This window comes from Vulpes lagopus, chromosome 11 (genome assembly GCF_018345385.1).
Source record: "Vulpes lagopus strain Blue_001 chromosome 11, ASM1834538v1, whole genome shotgun sequence".
NCBI lineage: Eukaryota > Metazoa > Chordata > Mammalia > Carnivora > Canidae > Vulpes > Vulpes lagopus.
The window spans coordinates 62,333,289-62,354,201 of record NC_054834.1 but is presented as its reverse complement, the minus strand read 5'-3'; the positions used below and the strand labels follow the sequence as shown (position 1 = coordinate 62,354,201).

Genomic DNA, 20,913 nt, shown 5'->3' with positions numbered 1-20,913 from the left:
TTGGTATGTGGCTCTGCTGCCATGTTGGATACAGAGTCTCCTTAGTAGGCTTACCACCACCTGAGAAAGTAAAGCACAGGTATCCTCTCTTCCAGACTTCTACAAAATGAAATGGGGGTTTACATCACCTACTGACCTCCTTTGGGAATCATGTTGGGTTGGAGGGTGTTGGGGCATTAACCCCTTCTTAACATCTATAATCTATCTATACATAATCTAGCTATATGTCTGTAATCTAATCAGGATACTCTGATTTTCTCCTCTCCCACCTGCTGATAACATCTTTTCTTTCCTTTTTTCAGTAAGAAATGAGTCTACTCTATCATAGTGTGAATTTTAGGCTCAAGATATAAACTCTCTGCTTCCTGTCTTCCAGGATTGCTAATTAAATTAAAAGATCCTTTTTAGGGAATATCAAGGAAAATCTTATTTTTCAAAACCATTTCTTTTGCAATTAAAAGCTTTAGTGTCAAGACTATTTTTAAAAAATGCATTTAAAAATCTATTTAGATATTTAATTGTTTCCTTTAGTCCAGGAAATATCAGGTCTGCTCTTGAAGGAAAAGTGAATGACAAGTAATGGGTGTTTCCTGAATCATAGAGGTAAAACAAGGCTATAAGGAGCTGAGGGCATTGGGTAGTGGGAATTGATGGCAGGGGTGGAAAGCCAGTGCTTAAAATCTCAAATATTACTTGACTGAAATTAGGGTCTCATCTTTGGAAATACTGGTTGGATTTTCAGATGCGTCTATGATTATTTTGTAGCCATTGTCACCCCTGCTTTATGCCACCAGCATGACTCCCAAGATGTCTGGCAGAAGCTGCCAAAGTCTGGCTGCATATTTTAGAGCGTTTGACAAATGTAATCCTATCTATGCATATCACATATCCCTCTCCTTCTGTCGCCCTCATCAATTGGTTTCATTTTCTGTGACCTCCCACTGTTGCTGGCACTGACCTGGGGGCAGGGAGCTGCTATATTTGATTTCTCCTTATGTGATTTCTGCTACTATATGTGATTTACTCTACAGTTCTGACCAGACTAGCTTGATCCTGTTCATTTACCTTTTCATCAGTCAGGATATCTAAACATTTGCAAATTAGGTTGTCATCCAAATCCTGCTCTACCTTTGCCTTATATATAGCCACAGTTGGGGCGACCTTTGTGACTCGAGCTTTTCTTGATGTATGCAATGATTTAGACAAGTTCCTGGAAGGAGAAAAGGCTGTGACCACATTCTACAGAGTAGTGAGCTCCAGGCTGAACTTTTGATTTTATAGCTTGAGGAATGCGGAAGTGAGGGAAGCCCTGAGGAAAGTTCTTTTTTTAAAAAATAATTTTTATTTATTTATTCATGAGAGACACAGAGGGAGAAGCAGAGACACAGGCAGAGAGACAAGCAGGATCCCCACGGGGAGCCCGATGTGGGATTCGATCCCCGGATCGGGATCACACCCTGAGCCAAAAGCAGATGCTCAACTGCCGAGCTACCCAGGAATCCCAGGAAAGTTCTTAATAAAGCCAAGTTGTACTCATTATCATCAGAGCTCTGCAAAATGCTCATGAAAAGCGTCTTCTGTTTAAGTAACCATCTGGGCTTTCATTATTGTTTGCAAGTGTTCACAGCATACAAAGCATGGAACCAGGCCTTCAGAGGTAGAGAATCTTCCAGTAAGGAGTTTCCCATGAAGCTTGCCTCCAGGGGAAGTGATGGAAAATGGGGGCAGAATATCAACAAAGAAATCCCATATTTAATGGGCAGAAATGTTGCTAAGTATTTTAAATTAAATTATGTAATAACAACAACAGGGAGGGTTGATATCAGCAGTAACATTAATATTGACGTAGAGAAGACCAAAATGGGTCAGAGAGATGATGGGATGGAATTGCATAATGGATTTGTGAGAACTATCATCCAAAGAAAGAGGGCCTTATCACTTGTGAGAATATTTCCTTGTGGGAGTGAGAATGCTATGTTTTGTTTAAGTGATTTAAAATTTTATTTTGGGGGGATGAAGGAGTACACTTGTTGGGAGGAGCACTAGCTGTTGTATGGAAGTGTTGAATCACTATACTGTATGTCTGAAACTAATAGTACACTGTGTTAACTAACTGGAATTCAAATAAAAACTTAAAAAACACATTTAAAAATTTTTAAGTGATAAGTTACATGTAAAGTGCTTAGTATTATGCCCAGCACATAGTGGATACCCAGTAGCTATTTTTGTGGTTATCACAAGTATTCAAGTATAGTTAATTGGTTCTATATGCATTAAAATGCGTAGAAAGGTTTACTGCTGTCTTAATGAGTTGGTGTGAACTCTACAACATCAGTGAATGTATAGAGATTTAGATAGGAAATCGTAAGAAAGGTGGAATTTGGGAAGTGGTCTGGGAATGAGCCTGCTGATGGTGAAGTACAAGGTATCTTACTGAAGAGTAGCTTTATATTCTCTCATCCATTGCTTTTTTTGTTGATTTGTTCCCCAGAACCTTTATGATGTTGGTACTAAAATTCTCAATATACAGGAAATACAGAGAGATTATGAATATTTTCCAAGACTAAACAGCTAGAAAATAATGGAACCAGGATTCCAGTCCAGGCCATTGGATACTAGGATCCATACTCCTGACCAAAATTTATGTCTTTTTTCTTGTAAACTCTAAGGGGTTAGAGAATCCTAACTGAAAGAGGAAAGGTGAGATCCTGGGTGTTTCAGTCAGTGAGATGGCTACCTTTGGCTCAGGTTGTGATCTCAGGGTTCTGGGATTGAGTCCCACGATGTCCTGGGATTGAGCCCCTGCTCATCATGGATTCCACTTCTCCCTTTCTCTTTGCCCCTCCCCACCATTCATGCTCTCTCCCTCTTGCTCTCACTTTTACTTTTATAAATAAATAAAAAATCTTTTTTAAAAAAGGAGGAAAGGCTAACTGCATTTAGGATTAAGGCACTTTGGGATATGAAAAAGCTCTAACGTCCATGAGAAATACTCACTCCCCCACCCGCCACCAGGCAGGAGATTCACATTCTCATGAGGCATATTTCTTACCTCAGGGTGAGGGGAACATGGTGATCTCTGCCTAGTAGGATTTCAGAATTGCTATGGACCAGTAACTACCACGTGCCTCCCATTCTTTCCTTTTCTAATGAGTGTGTTTACTGTGGTGATCCTGTCTGGCTCACCAATGTAGGTTGAGTGTTTGTGGAGCAGGTAGAAAACTTGTTTTTTTAGTTCATAGTTTTCTGGACCAAGACGAGCTGCATCTGGACCTGGTAGAGATCACACAATCTAAACTTTGATCCAAATCATGTAATTTTTTTAAGCTTGCAGGGAGGTGGTAAGTGTATGTGGCATTTGATTGATGGGTAGATTGATTGATTGAATGTTTATGGACAATAGGGAAGACTGGATTATTGTTGAGAAAATATTTGCTTTATTCATCTTCCACTGTGAGTAGAATTTACTCCCCTGCTCTAGGATGCTGAACTCGAAGGAGTGACTTTCCTTGGTTGGACATTAGCATCCCTGATGCAAGCAAAGACTTGAAATGTGCTCTGGTAATATGGCTTTTCCCACTTGCACTTCTGCTGTTGTTGGAAGAAGAACATGTCCTGGGTAGCTTGCTGTCCCATAGATGATGAGAGACACGTGAAACAAATTGAGAGCCAAGCTCCAGCTTGGCCAAGCTAGGAAAGCCAAGTTGATAAAGCCAAATCCTGGCTGATCCATAGACTAAAGAGTGTGAGAATAAATGCTTGTTGTCATGTATGGCGGAATTTGTGGTTGTTTGTCACACCACAGTAGCCAAATAAATATTCCAAGGTCAAATACTTTTAAGAAATGCTGCATAATATATACTTCATTTCAGAGATTTGTAAAGTATATTATTATACTGAGGTCTCTGAGAAATCCTTTAGTAAAGACAATTGTTTAGCTTCATATAACCTAGTTTTCCAGACATCTTTGAGCCCTGAGTCCTTTTTTTGGTGTGCTAAAAGTAAGAAAAAAATTTAAATGTTAGCTGGGGTTTGATCTAATTTTCTTTTCCTAAAAAGAGAAATTCTCTCTGTTGAGAAAAACACCTAAAGAGCATTTTGATTAAGAAATTTAAGAATCTCTAATGTATGATTGAAATTGAAGGTATTAACAAATCAAAACTACAATAAAATTCCACCTTATACCTGTTAGAATAGCTAAAATTAACAACTCAGGAAACAGCAGATGTTGGTGAGGATGCAGAGAGAGGGAAACCCTCTTGCACTGCTGGTGGGAATGCAAACTGGTACAGCCACTCTGGAAAACAGGGTGGAAGTTCCTCAGAAAGTTAAAAATAGAGCTCTCCTACAATCAGCAATTGCCCTACTAGGTATTTACCCAAAAGATACAAAAATACTGATTCAAAGGGACACATGCACCTTGAATGTTTATAGTGGCTTTATCAATAATAGCTAAACTATGGAAAGAGCCCAAATGTCCATTGTCTGATAAATGGATAAAGAAGACATGGGATATATATATATATATATATATATATATATATATATATATCAGAATATTACTCAGCCATCAAAATAATGAAATCTTGTCATTTGCAATGATGTAGATGAAGCTAGAGAGTATTATGTAAAGTGAAAAAAGTCAGAAAAAAACAACTACCATATAATTTCACTCTTGTGGAATTTAAAAAACAAAACAAAAACATATGAACATGGGGGGAAAGGAAAGGCAAACCACAAAAAAGACACTTAACTATAGAGAACACACTGAGGATTATTGGAGAGGTGGTGGGTGGGGGATGGGTTAAGTGGGTGATGGGCATTAAAGAGGGGACTTGTTATAAGCACTGGGTGTTGTATGTAAGTGATGAATCACTACACTGTACACCTGAAACTGATATCACAGTATATGTTAACTAACTGGAATTTTTAAAAAAGATTTAATTTATTTATTTGAGAGAGTGAGAGAGTGACAGAGAGCTCAAGTGGGAAAGGGAGAAGCAGGCTTCCCATTGTGCAGGGATCCCGATGTGGGGCTCAACAATTTTGAGTCTTCTTCCAGTGGAAGTTGGGTAGGAATTTGGAAGACTGGGGAACAGGAGAAGAGAAATATAAATAATAGATTATCTGAGCAGAGAAATTTTGGGTCTTTTTGGGAACATGTAGCCTTAAGGCAATGGTGAGGAGCAGCCAGTGATAAATTCCCTGTGATGGGAATGTCTGAGGAATCCCCCTCCCCCTTCTGTCTAGTACCAGGAACCTCTTACATTTTCTACAACATCTTTATTAAAAGTCAGTCAGTTGCCCAAATAAACATCATGTTAATTTTGCTTTAGAGAATGAAGGAATAAGGAAAAAGGCCAAGCTCTATGCTTGGTGTGATGTGGCTCTGGGAAGGGTGAACAGTCATTGAAGTGGGCATGCATGTCAACAATGCTTTAGTGGATGCAGGAAAACAGAGGGAAATAGTGAGCCCTTGAGTGTCCTTGGAAACATGGTGGGGGGGATAGTTCTAGAGTTTGTTCTGCACAAAAAACGTAAGACGTGGCAGAGATTTTAACCCATACATTTGTTTGCACAAATATCTATGTGTTTCTGCACATATCTAGCATCCCCTGCAGAAGCCATGTGACTGGATGACTGGATTCTGGTCCCTGGGGATGTGGAGGGGAGTGAGGCAGACCACTTCCAGGGGCCTGGTTTTTAGTGATATCCTGTATGATGACATTTCCCTGCTCATCCCCTGCATTAACATTCTTTTTTTTTCTTTCTTTTTTTTTTTTTTTTCAGATTGGGAGAGACAGCACAAGTGGGGATGGGGCAGAGGGAGAGGATCTCAAGCAGACTCCACACTGAGCAGAGAGCCCAACAGAGTGCTTGATGTCATGACCCTGGGATCATGAGCTGAGCTGAAATCAAGGTCCTAGATGCTTAACTGACTGAGCCCCCCCAGGTGCCTACCTCTTTCAAACATCATAGCTATCAGATGGAGGACAACTTACCTAACCTGGATTTTCTATGGGCAAACGTAAACAGATGGTGTGCAAAGCCACTGTGATTTTAAGGTAATTTGTTAATACAGCGTAGCCCAGAGGATTCACCTTTTCACCCAATGAGCTTTGGTGTATATGTGCATGTGTGTGTGTTGGGTGGGGAAGTGTCATTAAACAATGTCTTCTTGGGCAGTTCAGACTGTGGTCTGGGCAGAGACCATTAGCAACCAGTATGCATGGGCCAGACCAAATTTCTAGTCCACTCGCCACTTAACTAATGACCTTGGACTCCTCTTGTCCCTTTTTCCTCATTGATACAAATGAGGAATTATCTCTCAATCCATGGGCTCTAGTGAGAAGAGATAAAGAGAAGGCTTTGAAATGAGGATCCTCTCTGCAAGGATTAGATCTTAATTAAATTGACCTCCCTTCATGTTCTTTTCCTAAGTGGAGGGCAGAGAGAAAAGAAATGGAATACATCCAGATGATTAAAAAGCACTTGTTAAACCTGTTCCTGGAAGCTCTTGGTCTTGCCCTTCTTTTTCAAGCTCACCTCCTAGTCCCATTGCTGGGCTAAGCCGTTAGAGATGGAGGCAGAAGGACAATCAATGATACTGCTGTCTTTATTTGAAAGCTTGATATTTTGCTCCCCCTAGATTTTTTTTTTGCGTTAATTTTGACTTTTTAATTATCTTACATTATTGTATACCTTGTTTACTGTTTTCAGTATCACCTTAACTTTTGCATACAAGATGAATGCTTTACTCACCTCACCTGAGTCCTGGACCTGCCTTGTACCACCCCATTATCCCAGGCTGTCCTGACCCTGGAAATTTCCTCACATTGGCTCCCTTTCCTGAAGAGTTTTGCCCATCACCCCTGCCCCCCTACCTCTGTCCAAACTATCGCCTCCTTTGGGAAGTCCTCCCTGATCTGTTCCCCCTATAAGTAATCTTGATTTACACTGAATCCCCATGACACCTTGTGTACATCCCCTTGATTAAGAGTTTAGTGCTTGTAACCTTGTCAGATGGATGATTATCTGTTAGATTGCACATTCCTTGTGGAGAGGCATGTGTTTTCTCTTTTGGAGAGGTCTGTTTCATTTTGTATCTCATGCTCTTTTTAAAGAATTCTTAGCACAGTAATGGGTTAATGAATGATGTGGTGTGATTTTCTTTCTCTTCTCCTAACTGTCAAAGAGAACAATTATTTTGCTCCCTCCCGCTACTCTTATTTCTTTTTCTGAACTAAAATGTGTTGAAATTCAGTGACTTGGCAAAATGCTTACGAATTTGGGTTTTAAACAATATTACAGTGTCAAAGATGCAGATTGCTGGCCATGCCAACAGAAAGAACTTGCCAGTTTCTCCTCTGGGCAATATACTAGGCTGTTGTTTTTCCCCATAGTTTTATTTGCTTTTAAGAGAGAGAGTGAGTAAGAGGGAGAGTGAGAGCCTGACACTTAATGAAACATTCCACCCCTAGGGAGGGCAAATTTAGAAGATACAACATGTCTTCTGAGGTCTTCCTGGGCTTGTGCTTCTGGATTATGCAGATGAAAACCTTCTGTTTAAAAACACCCTTCTTGTAGGATATGGCCACTATGACAAGGGTGGCAATGGGCACTGTTTCTGACATGGTTCTGACCGGAGAAATTAGACTAGAGGATGCAGGACTTTTATCCCTCGTGCAGTGGGCATGTCACAGGGCTTTGGGGGCTGGGACTGGGACCAGGAGCCTCATTAAAAATCCACGTGAGCAATAATTGCCTTTCCTTAGACACCACTTTAGCCACCGACTGGGGACTTTAGAGCTTTTATACCAACTATTAGTGTCTTCTCCTAAAGGGGATTGTGTTAGAGCCAAGAGCCCATAAAAAGAGGCTGGTCTCCAGCTTCTATCTCAGCCTGCGACTGAACAAAAACCAGGGTGAGATATTCCTTTTAACCAGATTTCCCAGATCAAGAAAACAGGTTGAAGGCAGAGAGAAGAGAGTTCTTGACAGATCAGAACTTGCAAGGTGGTTGAAGACAAGGCACTGACATTCAGTTAGCTACGACATGATTGTTCCTAGGTTGAGTCACTATGTTTTGTGTGTGAGTGGAGTGTGGGGGGAGGGGAAAGGACACTGAGGCCCTAAGAGATTAAGTCACCTGCTTATCATCATAGTTGAGCAGGTATGGGAGGGCAGGAACCACTCAGGCCTCCTGCTGCCAGAGTGGTAGTCTTTCCCCTATAACCTGTAGGATGCTCTGAGCCGTGGAAGACTAATGACCTCTTAGGACGTAGAGAGAAGAGGGCTGGCCAGGTAAAGGTGGAGTGAGATTCAAGGGAGAGAATGGATCCAGTTTTCTTGGTTCATGCTCAGTTCAGATCCCCAGATCCAATTTCTTTTATTTATAATTCCCCCCCCGCTCCCCTCCCCCCGCCCCAGTACATCAGTTCAACTAGCTGCCAAGATCTAATGCTTTAAAGATGATCAAATATCTTCTTTATCTTGCTGCATTGCAACTCTGCCAAGGACTTTCTGTCCGTTAGCACAAAAAGTCCCCATCAGCTTTCGGAAAGGAGTTGATTGCTGCGCAGCTATCACTGCATGTCCAGTTGGGCCAGAGGAGCAGACATGTAATGTGTGCAAAGCCCAGTAATGATACACATAGTGCTTCTGTGTGCAGCGTTCTTCTTAATGACAGTTTTATTTACTGGCTGTGCAGTTTTGGGCATGTGACATCATCTCCTTCGGTCTGTTTCCAGATTCATCTGTAAGACCAGGATAATAAAAGTTCCTACTTTGGAAAGTGGTCATGGGGATTAGATGAGTTAATATTGAAATAATTTAGAATAATTCTTTCATTTTTAAAAAAAATATGTATTTTTTTATTTGAGAGAGAGAGAGAGGAGGGGCAGAAGGAGAGGGAGAGAGAATCTCAAACAGAATCCTTGCTGAGTGGGGCATCCCATGTGGGGTTCGACCCCATGACCCTGACTGAAATCATGACCCGAGCCAAAATCATGAGTCAGATGCTTAACAACTGAGCCATCCAGGTGCCCCCATTTAGAATAGTGTCTATCTCTGTGTTTCTATTATTAAGGACAATATCAGTTTTATAAAATAAATTTTTGGCAAACTAAGAGGCTCTAATTAAGTCAGTGGCTTTCTGTTAAGGAAGCTCCTTGTTAGGTTGAGAATAGAAGATGAAGCGTAAGCATGGCTTAAGATCTCTGTGAATGTTGATTGGTTTTCACGACATTTTTTTTTTTTTTTTGCTTTTAAACATTTTCAGAAAATGAAAATAATCACTTGAACATTTGTATAGAGCCTTTCCCTTTGCAAGGTACTTTGTATCTTATTTGACAACTTCATTTATTCTACAAAGGCATATTAGACCCAATGAAGACAGACTCAAGAGAGACTTTTTTTTGTGAGACATATGATCCGACCTTGGGGATGGGAAATATAAGGTGTTTTGCCAGAAGAGGTGGCCTGTAGAAGGCACAGGGATGAGAGAGAACATGGGGATTAGAGAAGCTGCAAATGATCCAGTGTGGCTGAAGAGTCGTGTGAGAGGATGGGGTGTGGCCCCAGGTGTGAGCTGTAAGAGGTAAGCAAGGGGCCCAGGGAAGTAGGGAGGGAGGACCCTGTGGAGGGTTTTCTCTGACATGCTGAGGGGTCTTCAGAACATCCTGTACTACCTGTGATGGGCTACCAGAGCTGGATTTTAACAGGGGAGTAAGGCGTGATCTAATTAAAGTCTTAGAAAGATTACTCTGGCTGCAATGAAGAGCAAGATTTGGCAAGGAGTATGTCTGAATGCAGAGAGCTGTTAGTTGCACTGCTGTGGTTTTGATCCAGGCAAGAGATGACGAGGGTTTGAACTAAGAGAAGAACTGTGGTCTTAGAGAAAAAGCAACAAAGCCCTGAGATAGATATTCTCCTGGTAGACAGGATGTATCAGCCCCTATTGGAGTGACCGGGAAATTTTGGTTAAGGACAGTATTATGCTGAGTGAAATAAGTCAATCGGAGAAGGACAATCATCATATGGTTTCACTCATATGTGGAATATAAGAAATAGTGAAAGGGACCATAAGGGAAAGGAGGGAAACTGAATGGGGAAAAATTAGAGAGGAAGACAAACCATGAGATACTCCTAACTCTGGGAAACAAATAAAGGGTTGCAGAAGGGGAGGTGGATGGGGGAGCGGGTCACTGGGTGATACTAAGGTGGACACTTGATGATATGAGCACTGGGTATTATACTATATGTTGGCAAATTGAATTTAAATAAAATATTTAAAAAGATTTTAAAAATGGTCATTTGACTCACAGGAGCTCACAGCTGACTAGCAATAAAGGTGGGAGAATGTGCAATCCTCTTCTGAAATGTTCACATGCATGGCTTTCTTGACATATATGATGACTCTGTCTCTCAGAATCCCCTTGAAGGCAGGAGCCAAGACCAGTCATCTCTGAAGTCCCACACAGCAGGTGACATAATTCGTCCATAGCACTGGCTAAATGAGCATAAGCTAGAAATCAGGTCAGTCCTATTTACAGCTTCTGACCTGGCTTCTCGTCCTTAGCCGCGTCAGGCACCTCCAGCTCCATGGCAGAAAAGAATGTCACCTTGGTGAGCGAATTCCTCCTTATTGCATTTACCGACTGTCCTGAGTGGGCGCTTCCTCTCTTCCTCCTGTTTCTATCCATTTATGTCATCAGCCTGCTGGGGAACGCGGGGATGGTCCTTCTGATCAGAGTGGATGGCCGGCTGCACACCCCGATGTACTTCCTCCTCGGCCACCTGTCCTTCGTGGACATCTGCTACTCGTCCACCATCGTGCCGCAGATGCTGGCGGTGCTGCTGCAGCAGGGGGCAGCGCTGTCCTACACCTGCTGCGCTGCTCAGTTCTTCCTCTTCACCTTCTTTGGCTCCATCGACTGCTATCTGCTGGCCCTCATGGCCTATGACCGCTACGTGGCCGTGTGCCGGCCCCTGCTGTATGTCACCATCATGACCGAGAAGGCGCGCTGGGGCTTCGTGGCTGGGGCTTATGGGGCTGGTTTCTCCAGTGCCTTTGTTCGAACAGTCACAGCCTTCTCCCTCTCCTTCTGTGGGGACAATGAGATTGACTTTATTTTCTGTGACCTTCCCCCTCTGTTAAAGCTGACCTGTGGGGACAGCTACACCCAGGAGGTGGTCATTGTTGTGTTTGCCATCTTTGTCATCCCTGCCTGCATGGTGGCGATCTTGGTGTCCTACCTGTTTATTGTTGTGGCCATCATGAGGATCCCCTCTGCGGGGGGCCGGGCCAAGACCTTCTCTACCTGCGCCTCTCACCTCATGACTGTGTCCCTCTTCTTCGGCACCCTCATCTTCATGTACCTCAGAGATAACTCTGGCCACTCTTCACAGGAGGATCGGGTGGTGTCTGTGTTCTACACAACAGTGATCCCCATGTTGAACCCCCTCATTTATAGCATGAGGAATAAGGAAGTGAAGGAGGCCCTGAGGAAAGTTCTCGAAAGAGCTGAGTTGTACTGATCATTTCCAACTTGGAAAATACTGAGAATCATGTCTTCTGCAGTGCCAGTGTTCTGGACGTTCATTATTCATGGCACGCTCAATGTTTAAATAGATGTGTCATGGTACAAGGTATAAAAAGGAACCAGAACTTTTAGTTCCAGAGAGAACAGAGAAGAAAAGGAAGAGGCTACCCGCAAGAAGATTGGGAGAAGAGCTCTAACTTCCAGGCCAAATGACAAATGGATGTGCAGTTAAATCCTGGGTAATCCAGATGTGGCACATGACAGGTCTGTGACTATAAAACAAGATGGCAGTTGTTGCAGACTTTCCTATGAAAGATCTCTATCATATAGAAATGTTTAAAATAATGCATAGTGAACTCCTTATACCTAATACTTAGATTCTGCCATTGCCAGTATATTGTTATATTTGCTTTATCACAGATATTCATTTACCCATCCACTAATTCGTCCTCCAATCCACCTTATTTTAAAAATGCATTTCACGGTGAGTTGCTGATATCAGTATCAGTACTCTTCACTCTGATACACTTCAGAATTATGTCATCAATTAGGATTCAACATTTAGATTGCATTCATGTTTAATGATTAAAGTAGTAGTTCGATGGTCCAGTTAATAAAGCTGACCCTGCTCAAAGTATTCTTCAGGCTCTTGCAGTAGTTTATAGGAGTGCCTGACAGGAATCACCAAAAAATTGCCTAGGATGACATGCCTGTCAATTCTGATCATCACTGGAAGTATATCCTGTTCTTCCTTCTTCCCCACCTGTTCCAGCCCCCACATGTCATATTATTTGCGGAGAATCCACTTTGTGAATTGATACCATTCCCACTGCCCATCCATGAGAGTATCTGCAGTGTGTATATCATCAATATAGACTTTACGTCCTTACAGTTTTTGATCTCAGGGAGGCAGAGCACTGCTGCATTCCATACACTGGTGGGCTGGAGGGTTATCCTGCATTGGATGCCTGTGTCTGTAATAGCTCAACCTGTGTCTGAAGGCTTTCAGAGTCTGTTGGTCTTGATCTTCACTTCTCTAACTCACAGGTGCTCAATCAAGGCACTAAGAGGAACAGGCCACTCACATCTCATTTTCTGTTATTATATTGATCCTTATTCCTGGAAGTCAAACTCTTTTTCTCCCTGTCCCTTGGATATCAAAAGACAAGATCCCAGGCATATGAATGATGTAAACCATCATGGAAGAGAAAAGGGAGGTGACGGTATCTTGCAAACGAGGGATGATTCCAAACTCAGCCAGCCAAAAATGCAGTGTCATACCTGGGATTCCAGTATAGCTCTGCCGTGGTATCTGAAAGTAAGGCCTCCTATGAAACCTTTCTTTCTTTCTTTCTTTCTTTCTTTCTTTCTTTCTTTCTTTCTTTCTTTCTTTCTTTCTTTCTTTCTTCTTTCTTTCTTTCTTTCTTTCTTTCTTTCTTTCTTTCTTTCTTTCTTTCTTTCTTTCTTTCTTCTTTCTTCTTTCTTTCTTTCTTTCTTTCTTTCTTTCTTTCTTTCTTTCTTTCTTTCTTTCTTTCTTTCTTTCTTTCTTCTTTTTTTTTTTGTTATGAAACCTTTCTTAAGCCAAAATTGGCATAAAGCAAAGAAGCAATTACCACTAGTTTATATGGAAAATTTTTTGAGCATTTCCAGATCACCAAAATAACCTCTCCTAGGCTTTTCTGATACCTTAGGACATATCTTGCTAATAGATATGTAGAATAAGTTGAGATAAAGCACAGATGCTCACAGACACAGTTCAGAGTTATGGTGGCTTGACGCTGAGCAGCTGAGTGTAGTTCCTGGGGAGGAAGCTTAGTGGGGCTGCTCTGGCTCTTCGGGGTGTCTGCTGAATGTTATTTTGGCCTTTTGTCATTTTTTGTAAAAGGGAAAATGCTCTTTGGATTTCTTTCAGTTAGCCAAAAACAGGTCTTTTGTAAAAGCAAAGGGGGGCAACATGAACTTTTGAAAAGCAGAGAATACCAATAGCAGGATTTTAAATTGGAAGAAGCAGCTAAATGAAAAGTTGAAGAATCAAGGTGAACTTGTACAAAGGATACTCAATTTAAGATCACCTGCAGTAAAATAAAACACATTAAAATCTTCAAAGATGTTATGTGTATTTCTAGAGGACAGGATGATTTAAAATATATATTATAATTGTCATAAGAAATACTCGATCCATTTAATGGTGGTTTGTCTGGTTATGAAAGCCCAGATTGAAAATCCACAGCTCCACAAGAGGGATGGTTGATAGATAGCTTCCAAGTGAACTGTGTTATAGGTGGTGGCAAAAGTTAAGGAAGGGCTTAGAAAGCTCAGATCAGTTATGCGAAGTTTCCTCCTGATTGAAGAGACAACATGGGATCTGTATGAATAAGAGCAGTATGCCAAATAGCTATCTGCTCTCTTGGAATCTTCTGGAAGGCATGGAGCACACCATGAATTGAAAGTAAATGCTAAGAGAATGAGCTGCCAGGCCTAAGGAGACAACTCCTTCTAAGCAGGGGGAATTCTAAGCAGGTAGTTGAAGGCTGCTGTCTAAGAGGAAGGGGCCAACTGAACTGTCTGTAGGAACTAGTGGCCATAAAGCCCCAGTGTTGTATAGGGGATGTCACACACTTTTTACTCTATATAGAGAGCTCAGGGATGGTCAAGAAAAATGTAACTGGGTGATGGACATTAAGGATGACATGTGATGTGATGAGCACTGGGTGTTATATGCAACTAATGAATCACTGACCTCTACCTCTGAAACTAATGATGTACTATATGTTGGCTAATTGAAGTTAAATTAAAAAAAGAAAAATATCCTGAGGTATCCACATATGTATAGAAGTACAGACAGAGTTAAACTAGGTATTTTTATTTTGTTTATTTATTTTTTAAAAGTAGGCTCCCCTCCCAGTGTGGAGCCCAATGAGGGGCTTGAACCCCTGACCCTGAGCTCAAGACCTGAGCTGAGATCAAGAGTCAGATGGTTCACTAACTGAGCCACCCGGGCACCCCTACATTAGATATTTTAAAAGAGTAGTTGATAACATGAAGGTTACCTGGTTGTAAATAGGTGTTGGTATTTTCTTACATCTTGCTACATCTTGTGTTGAAGTCATTCAAATAAAACAAACTGTGATTCGTTTTGTTGAGATATTTTAACTTTAAAAGTCCTGTTTTAATAGAAAATATGTAGTTGATTAAATCATTCAAAAATCTGCATAGAGCATACTATGCTATTCAGACCAGAAAATACCATCTGTGGGAAGGTTCTGAATGTGGCTGTAATACCTAAAAGGGTAATAAAAAAGGTCTTCTGGAGAGATGTTGGATATCCAGCTCAATAAGGGGATGGTGAGTATAATACTCTACCCACACTCTCCTGGTCTCCTGCCTGAACTCAGCTGGATGCCTCCCCTACCCCTCCTCAAGTGCCTGCCTTCCTTCATGAAGAAGGAAGCCAGGTCCTCCAGGAGCTCTCAAAGAAGGGACTTATTGGTATCATGGGCTCTCTGGTGGCTTCAGGAGACTCTCCCAGCCTTTTTTGCTTCAGACCTGAAAGAGAGGTCCTGGGGACCACACTGCTTGGTCCAGGAGGTGGAGAAAGAAAAACCATAGCTCTTCTAGGGGCAGCCCCAGTTAGTAGATATTACCATACATTGATTGCAGTAGACATGAGCAATAAGGCATAATTTGCAAGAAATCAAGAAGGGGCATGATTCCCTCTTGATCCCCTTTCTTTGCTTTCCATTCCTTTGCTTAAAATCAGCTTGTGTGGCTTTCTTTTCTGGGGACCAGAGGCTGATAGAAAGAATGCTGGGTGGTGACTGTCACTAACTAGCTCTGTGTCTTTCCATAAGGGAATTCCCAATTCTGTACCTCAATTTCTCCACCTGAAAAATTGGGGAGAGGCTGGAATATGAGAATTCTAAGAGCTCCTCTGTGGTCTGACATTCTATATATCTGGCCTTTAATCCTATTAAAGTATAAAGTATTTGAAGAGAGGACCCACATAATGCATCACCACCCACTTTTTTTGATAGGGAGCCCTCCCTGAGCAAAGGTTAGGATGAATGAGCACCCGAACCTACGTAATGGAGAAGTGTGGGACTGGGCCTCAAACCAAGGAAGGAGGAGTGGCCAGAGATGAACTCTGCACACTTTGCATGGGCCTTAGGTGGTCAGGCATAAAGCTTAAAGACATCATCAAACAGCAATTGTCTTTCCAATGCTCTGTTGATGGTAATTAGATCTGTCGGGAGGATATAAACATGAACTGTTTAAACAACAGCGACACATCGGCTTCCAGCTCTAATGCCTCTTGCTTCCCCAAGTTGGTGCTTAGAAGCAGACTAGCATCCCCTCTTATCTGGGAATCTGACCCTGAGTTCACATGAGCACTTCTGCTTCTCTGTAGAGCCCATCTTTCTGGATTCCACTGACTGGCCCTGAGGTAGGCACCTGGCCAACATTAGGCCAATCCTGGTACCTTGTCCCTTGGTCATATGACGTCTGAGGCCTTCCTTAGATTTTTTTTTTAACTTGGCACCAGAAAAAGTGATTTTCATCTTTTCTGTGGTGGAAAAGCTGGGGCATGTGAGGGGTGGACATAACCATTGGCCATTTTTTTTCTACTTTGTGGAAGAAGTTGGGTTGGGAAAAACTAAAGCTGATAGAGACCATTATGGACACTAGAGAAATTTTTGTTTTCATGAGAGTTACCAGTCCCAGTTGTTCCTAATGTTTAGCTGCACCTTCCTCTGCACTTCCCAAGGTTTTAAGTCTTGAAGTGAATTCATTTGTGTGTTTCAGGCATGTTAGGTGCTGGGCTTCTGTGGCTTACAACTGAGAAGAAAGACTTCATCGAGAAGCCCAGAATGACTTTTAGGATCTCATTCTCCACATTTATGAGGAGCTCGACTAGATCCCTAAAGTTCTAACTCCACCATTTTGGGAAGTTCAGATATAGAAGCTCCAAGGAAACTTTGAGACAACTATCAAGGAAGCAGTGGCAGAGACTTGTACCAGGGTTTAGGAAGGGCAGATAATGCATTTTTAAGAATTAGAACTGAATCATGAAAAACTCACTTGATTATCTGGTCATCTTTATTTGGGGCCTTTTCTGTATTTGGGAGCAGTAAGGAGGCACTGGGTAAGGTGCCAGTTATCCAGTTCGGCCTTGAAAAGTTATGGTTGGAAATCAAATGAACTGATCCAACCACTGACTATCTTCCCATTTGGGGACTGCAGCCTGTTTGCCTATGAATTGGAAAGCTCAGGCCATTTAACTTCTAATGTCCCCTGTAGTTCTAGATCTTATGGGATCCTCTAAAAATCCGGCAGTTCCACAATATCTAAAGTGAGGGTGGGGAAAACAATGATGAACTGTCACATCAGGATAAGTGCTTCCAAAGTAAATTTATGGGCCCACAGCAGTCCTCAACCTTGAATTACTGGCATGAGATCTACCATGGGTGGTGGAAGATAACAGAGATGGATCCCAGGGTAAATACTGAAGACATGTCCTCCTTAGACCCAAACTTGTCTTTTTAACACCTCCTGCAGATTGTGAGATGTGACTCCTTAGCCACAAGAAACAGATACCCACTTAAAGTAGTTCAAGAAAAGAGCCTTTTGGAGGAAGAAAGGATTATTCCTGCGATCAGCTCAGGTCAAGTTTTCTCCTCATCTAATCATATGCCCTTAGAAGGGTGAGGTCATATGGGGTTGAGGGCAATGCTGAGTCCATCCTTTCTCTGGGGCTGTAATACTGCCTGGCCAAGTACTCTCAGAATTTTCTATGATAATCTGCTTACTCTGCAATATAGGTCCCATTCTAGGGCCAGTCCTTCTTTTCTAAAAGGCTAGAAAGAATATAAAGACCCCAAATATGGGGTTCAGAGACATCCTCATGAGGATTTGCAATAGAGTATAGAGGTTAAGAGTAGGCATTCTGGAGCCACACTGCTTGGATTCAAACTCTGGCTCTGCCCCTCACTTTGGCAGTATTGATGATCTGCTTCAACTGTCTGCCTACATGTTCTTATCCCCTTAAAATGAGGATTGTAACAGTACCTAACTCATGGAGTTGTTGCATGGATTCAATCAGCTAATCCATCTATCTTTCTTTTTACCTAATTATCTATCATCTATCTATCTATCTATCTATCTTCATCATCATCATCATCATCATCATCATCATCATCATCATCATCATTTATCATCTTAGAAGAGTGAGCTGGCTTATAGTAAGCCACTTACATGGTCTTTTATTGGGCTATTATTATTCTACTGGATTTCCCCTTCACATTTTGGTTCAGCTACCACCAAGCCCTGAATTTCTAAATCAGGAGACAAGTTGGTCATATCTGTAGTTCTCAGCAACATAACTTTAAACTTCCCTTCCTGTATTATATAGACCCCAATATTCACAAGTGTGACATTTGGGTCTACAGTCTTTGAGGTCCATTCTGCTTCCTGAGGCTGGCCTCATGGTGACTAAAGTCTTACTAATTATCTGATGGTAGTTTAAAATTGTACCATAGCTTCCTGAAAGTAGGGTTCTGATGGTCTCAGCAGCCTATTTTTCCTGGGGAAGAAGTGGCTGCAGGAGATCAGCCATTGGACCCTCTTCAGAACTGAAAGATAAGTCTTTTTTAAAAAGCTCCTGAGGAATCTGTCTGGAAGGATGCTACTGCCTGCCTGACCCCCTCCCAAAGTCTTTCACAGTAGGAGCCATTGCTCTTGGGGCAGCCAGTCTGCAGAGACTTAATGGAGCCAGATTTCGAGATGATGAGTCATCAGGAGATGTCTTTTCTTGGAATGATTATGGCTTTGCTGTTTGGCATTTGGTCAACTGCTGAACTTTTTCAGAGCTGTAATGCATAAGGCATCCCATCCCTGGGAACTCAAATTCTGCAAAGTTGCTAATCTGCTCTCAGTGCAAACAAGGTTCTGTGGTCAAATATTTTTGGGAAACAGTGGGTTAAGAATGTTGGCAAGGTTTCTTCTCCTTTTTAAAATAAAGATTTATTTATTCATTCCAGAGAGAGAGGGCACATGTGTGCATGGGGGGAGCAGAGGGAGAGAACCCCCAAGCAGACTCCCTGCTGAGCACTGAGCACAGAGCACAAGGTGGGGCCAATCTCGCAACCCACAAGAACATGACCTGAGCCGAAACCAAGAGTCAGATGCTTAACTGACTAGCCCCCCAGGTGCCCTGCGTTAGCAAAGTTTCTTAATTATAGGACCTCATGGATCATTTAATATGCTGCTATGCTATATGAATTTCCACATGAGCGATACAGTCTACAGGGATTTTCAAACCTGTGAGAACAGTAAATGTATTTTCCTCCCTGGAACCACCTGGGAAGCCTGTTAACAATGTAGAAGTCTGCGCCCCATGGCAGCAGAGGCACTCTATCAGAATTTCTGGAGGTGGGATGATAGTATTCATGTTTTAAATAAATTCCCTGGGCAATTCTTATGCACCAGGAGAACCAGTTTGAGAACCAGTACTATGGAGGAGAGCTCAATCACCATAAAGAATTTGCTGTTTGCCTGGTAGAAGTTTGTTTACCACTCACACATCTGCCTCCCCAACAATTTTTCTCGTGACTCCCCATTTGCATGATTCTGTTTCTGCCAAACGGTGAACTTTCAGAGTCACCAATTCTTGGTGATGGAAAGTAAAACTTGCACTTACAAAACAGTCTCCTTTTGGGATCAGGTCAGAGCTGGCTAGAGTGGCAGTGGGCAAATCCCTTGACAAAATTCCCAACTGAGATATAGGAAACCTTCAGAAAAGCACATTCCTTTTGGCATAAAGCAGAAATGTGGCAAGACCAAGAACCAGCCCCATTGGATGCTGCTGAGTGACAGCAGGACATGGGATGAGGCTTTTGGAGTTGGAAATTAGAGAGACATCCTCAAAGATCTTAGACACCTCGCTAGAAGTCACATGAGGATAAATTGCCTTTCCCTGGAGACTCCCCTCAGGGACCAATTCAGGCATGATGCTGGGGCAGTGAATATAGGAAGCACCGCCAGCAAGGTCTACTCCTGGATCAGAAGCTCAGCAAGAAAGGCTAATCCCTCTAGACCTGTTTTGTTGTCTGAGTCTGACAAAGTCCCAGGAATCTCTAGTGTCAGGGATTTATTATTTTGCCAAAGGTGAGAGGAAAGAGAGAGACTCCATGAAGTGAGGCTAGATAGAGAGGTTTGGAAGCCACCTCACCTCACCTTGGTTGCTATGATTATGGACTCATGCTGTATCATTGTTTATTGAAAGGGAACACAGACAAGGTAAATGAAGTTCAGAAAGGAAAAGTGACTTGCCTAGGGTCACACGTCTTGCGTGGGTGATCTAGAACATAGGTTTCCTCTGGATCGGTGGGTTGCCGGCAGAGGAAATGCTACATGAAGGAGGAAGGCATTAACAAAGAGAGATTCAGGTGATGATGGTCCGTGCCCAGCCAGCAGCTTCCAGATCTAACTTCTTTCCTTTGCTATTTTTGCTAATGGCTCTGCTCCATATTGGCCTGGCCGCTGGTGCATCAGGTAATCAAATAGAATCAAAGTCCTCCTTTACATCCCTGTTCTAGAACCCTATAAGGACTTCACATCCATTAGCCGAGAATCCTCTAACAAGCCTAAGACACCAGAGTGCAGAAATATTTCTGCTTTCAAATTTGGATGCTATTATCACACTACTGCTGTTTTCCAGGATGGTGAGAACAACCAAATAGTGCTTACTGTGTTTTGTTAGGTGCTGAAAGGAGCTTATGGTGGTTGTTTTGCTTCCAAGGTTATTGCTAGTATTTACAAAAAACAACAAATGAAAAACCCTTAATAAGCCAGCCACCCCTAATTAGGATAATAGCTATTTGTTAAACATGCCTGCTTTTAGACTGAGAATAGAAATATTCCTACAAGCAGAGCCCATTGCTGATTGCTAATGGGCTTTTTAAACTTTTTTTTTTGGTTCATGCTCCTTTGTTCATAGAATATAAATTTTCCTTCCTTAAAACATTCATTTAAAATTTTAAATAGCTACCATATATACATGCAGTGCTTTTAGCTTTCCAATGCACTTTTGCATCTGTTTTAATCTATGCATTAACCTCATCTGGTAAGTAGGGCAGATATTATGATCCCCCTCTGGCAGAAGAGGAAATTGAGGTTCAGAGAGGTTAAGTGCCTTGTTTAAGATCAAACAGCTAATTGGGGACAGGGTTGCAAATACAAGAGCTGACTTGTAAGTCAGGGAATCACTTGCTGTCCATTCTTAGTGTAATTGAAGCATTCATCACTTTTTACTTTATTGTTTTTTAGAGAGGAAGAGAAGTGGAGGAGGAGCAGAGGGAGAGAGAGAATCTTA

General features: G+C 42.0%; 1 protein-coding gene across 1 annotated transcript; it reads left to right on the top strand.

Moving 5' to 3' along the window:
• The first annotated feature begins 10,602 nt into the window (after positions 1-10,602).
• On the top strand, positions 10,603-11,538 carry LOC121471584 (olfactory receptor 9Q1-like). Its single transcript, XM_041722376.1, has one exon. The coding sequence runs from the start codon at positions 10,603-10,605 to the stop codon at positions 11,536-11,538; it is 936 nt and encodes a 311-aa protein (XP_041578310.1).
• Positions 11,539-20,913: the final 9,375 nt, after the last annotated feature.

Coding starts and splice junctions, on each gene's coding strand:
- LOC121471584 (XM_041722376.1), top strand. CDS start 10,603: ATGGCAGAAAAGAATGTCACCTTGGTGAGCGAATTCCTCCTTATTGCA.